General features: G+C 45.6%; 1 protein-coding gene across 1 annotated transcript in view; it reads left to right on the forward strand.

The window, feature by feature from the left end:
- Window positions 1–103: 103 nt before the first annotated feature.
- LOC104992458 (MAP7 domain-containing protein 3-like) overlaps window positions 104–1,240 on the forward strand; it is a gene marked incomplete at its 3' end in the record, with an annotated part of 5,034 nt that continues 3,897 nt past the window's right edge. The window contains exons 1-2 of the mRNA XM_010845356.1: window positions 104–692; window positions 807–1,238. Of these exons, the coding sequence (XP_010843658.1) occupies window positions 507–692; window positions 807–1,238 (618 nt within the window). The remainder of the gene's footprint in view (window positions 693–806; window positions 1,239–1,240) is intronic.

The raw sequence follows: 1,240 nt of genomic DNA on the forward strand, positions 1-1,240 counted from the left end.
ACGGGGCTCCTCTGTCCATGGGATTTTCCAGGCCAGAATACTGGAGTGGGTTGCCATTTCCTCCTCCAATTCTGATTACTGTCTTACTGCAGTTTTTAGTATGGGTGAGAAGATGCTCTTGTTTATACTCTATCTTAAAATAATCATATATAGAGTGTCTTATGTAATCACCTGTAATGGCAAAATCCCTGGCCCTGGTGACTTTGTTTAGATTACTTTTTATAAGTGTCCAAGGTTTTGTAATTGTCTATGAAAATCATTCTGAACTATAGTGTGATTAAAATAGAAATGCTTGTTGCAGACATCAGCTTTGGAGAAGCATCTTATTTTCATCTAGAGAGCTCTGTTGCTTTCACAATACTTCTCTTTTAGTGGTAGTGCCTCTGAAGTACCAACTTTGAGATGTTTCTGCCTTGTGTCTGTGATCCATTTCACTAAACATTTCTGTATGGTGTGTAATCCCTGTGATTTCCTAATAAACGACTGATTTTGTTTTTATACTGCTAATGGTACATTTCCATCTTGTCAAATTTCTACCTGTGTGGAATTTCACTCTTTGTTCTCATTTATCCACAGGCATCCACAGTGTAATCCAGTATGTAAACATCCCCCTGCTTAGGCATAGCAGTGATGAATTGAAGAGTACCATAGTGCCTCGCCAGTCAACAGCGGTGATGCCTTTCCAGGAGAAGGTAGAAATACCTTCCAAGACTAGTGTGGGAGTGGCCCCCAAGGCAAGTGTGGAAGTGCCCCCTGAGGTGAGCGTTGAAGCACTCACCAAGGCAAGCTTGGATGAATCCCCCCAGGTGAACGTGGAAGCACCCCCTGAAGTGAGTGTGGAAGCGTTCCCAGAGGAGACCATGAAAAAACACCCCAAGGTGAGTGTGGAAACATTCCTGGAGGCAAGCATGAAAGAACACCCTGGAGTGAATGTGGAAGCACTCGCAGAGGAGAGCATGAAAGAACACCCTGGAGTGAATGTGGAAGCACTCGCAGAGGAGAGCGTGAAAGAACACCCTAAGGTGAGAGTGGATGCACTCCTAGAGGTGAGCATGAAAGAACACCCTGCAGTGAGTGTGGAAGCACTCCCGGAGGAGAGCATGAAAGAACACCCTGCAGTGAGTGTGGAAGCACTTGCAGAGGAGAGCATGAAAGAACACCCTAAGGTGAGAGTGGATGCACTCCTAAAGGTGAGCATGAAAGAACACCCTGCGGTGAGCGTGGAAGCACTCGTGGAGGC

The sequence above is a fragment of the Bison bison genome, unplaced genomic scaffold (genome assembly GCF_000754665.1).
Source record: "Bison bison bison isolate TAMUID 2011002044 unplaced genomic scaffold, Bison_UMD1.0 scf7180017848478, whole genome shotgun sequence".
Lineage (NCBI taxonomy): Eukaryota > Metazoa > Chordata > Mammalia > Artiodactyla > Bovidae > Bison > Bison bison.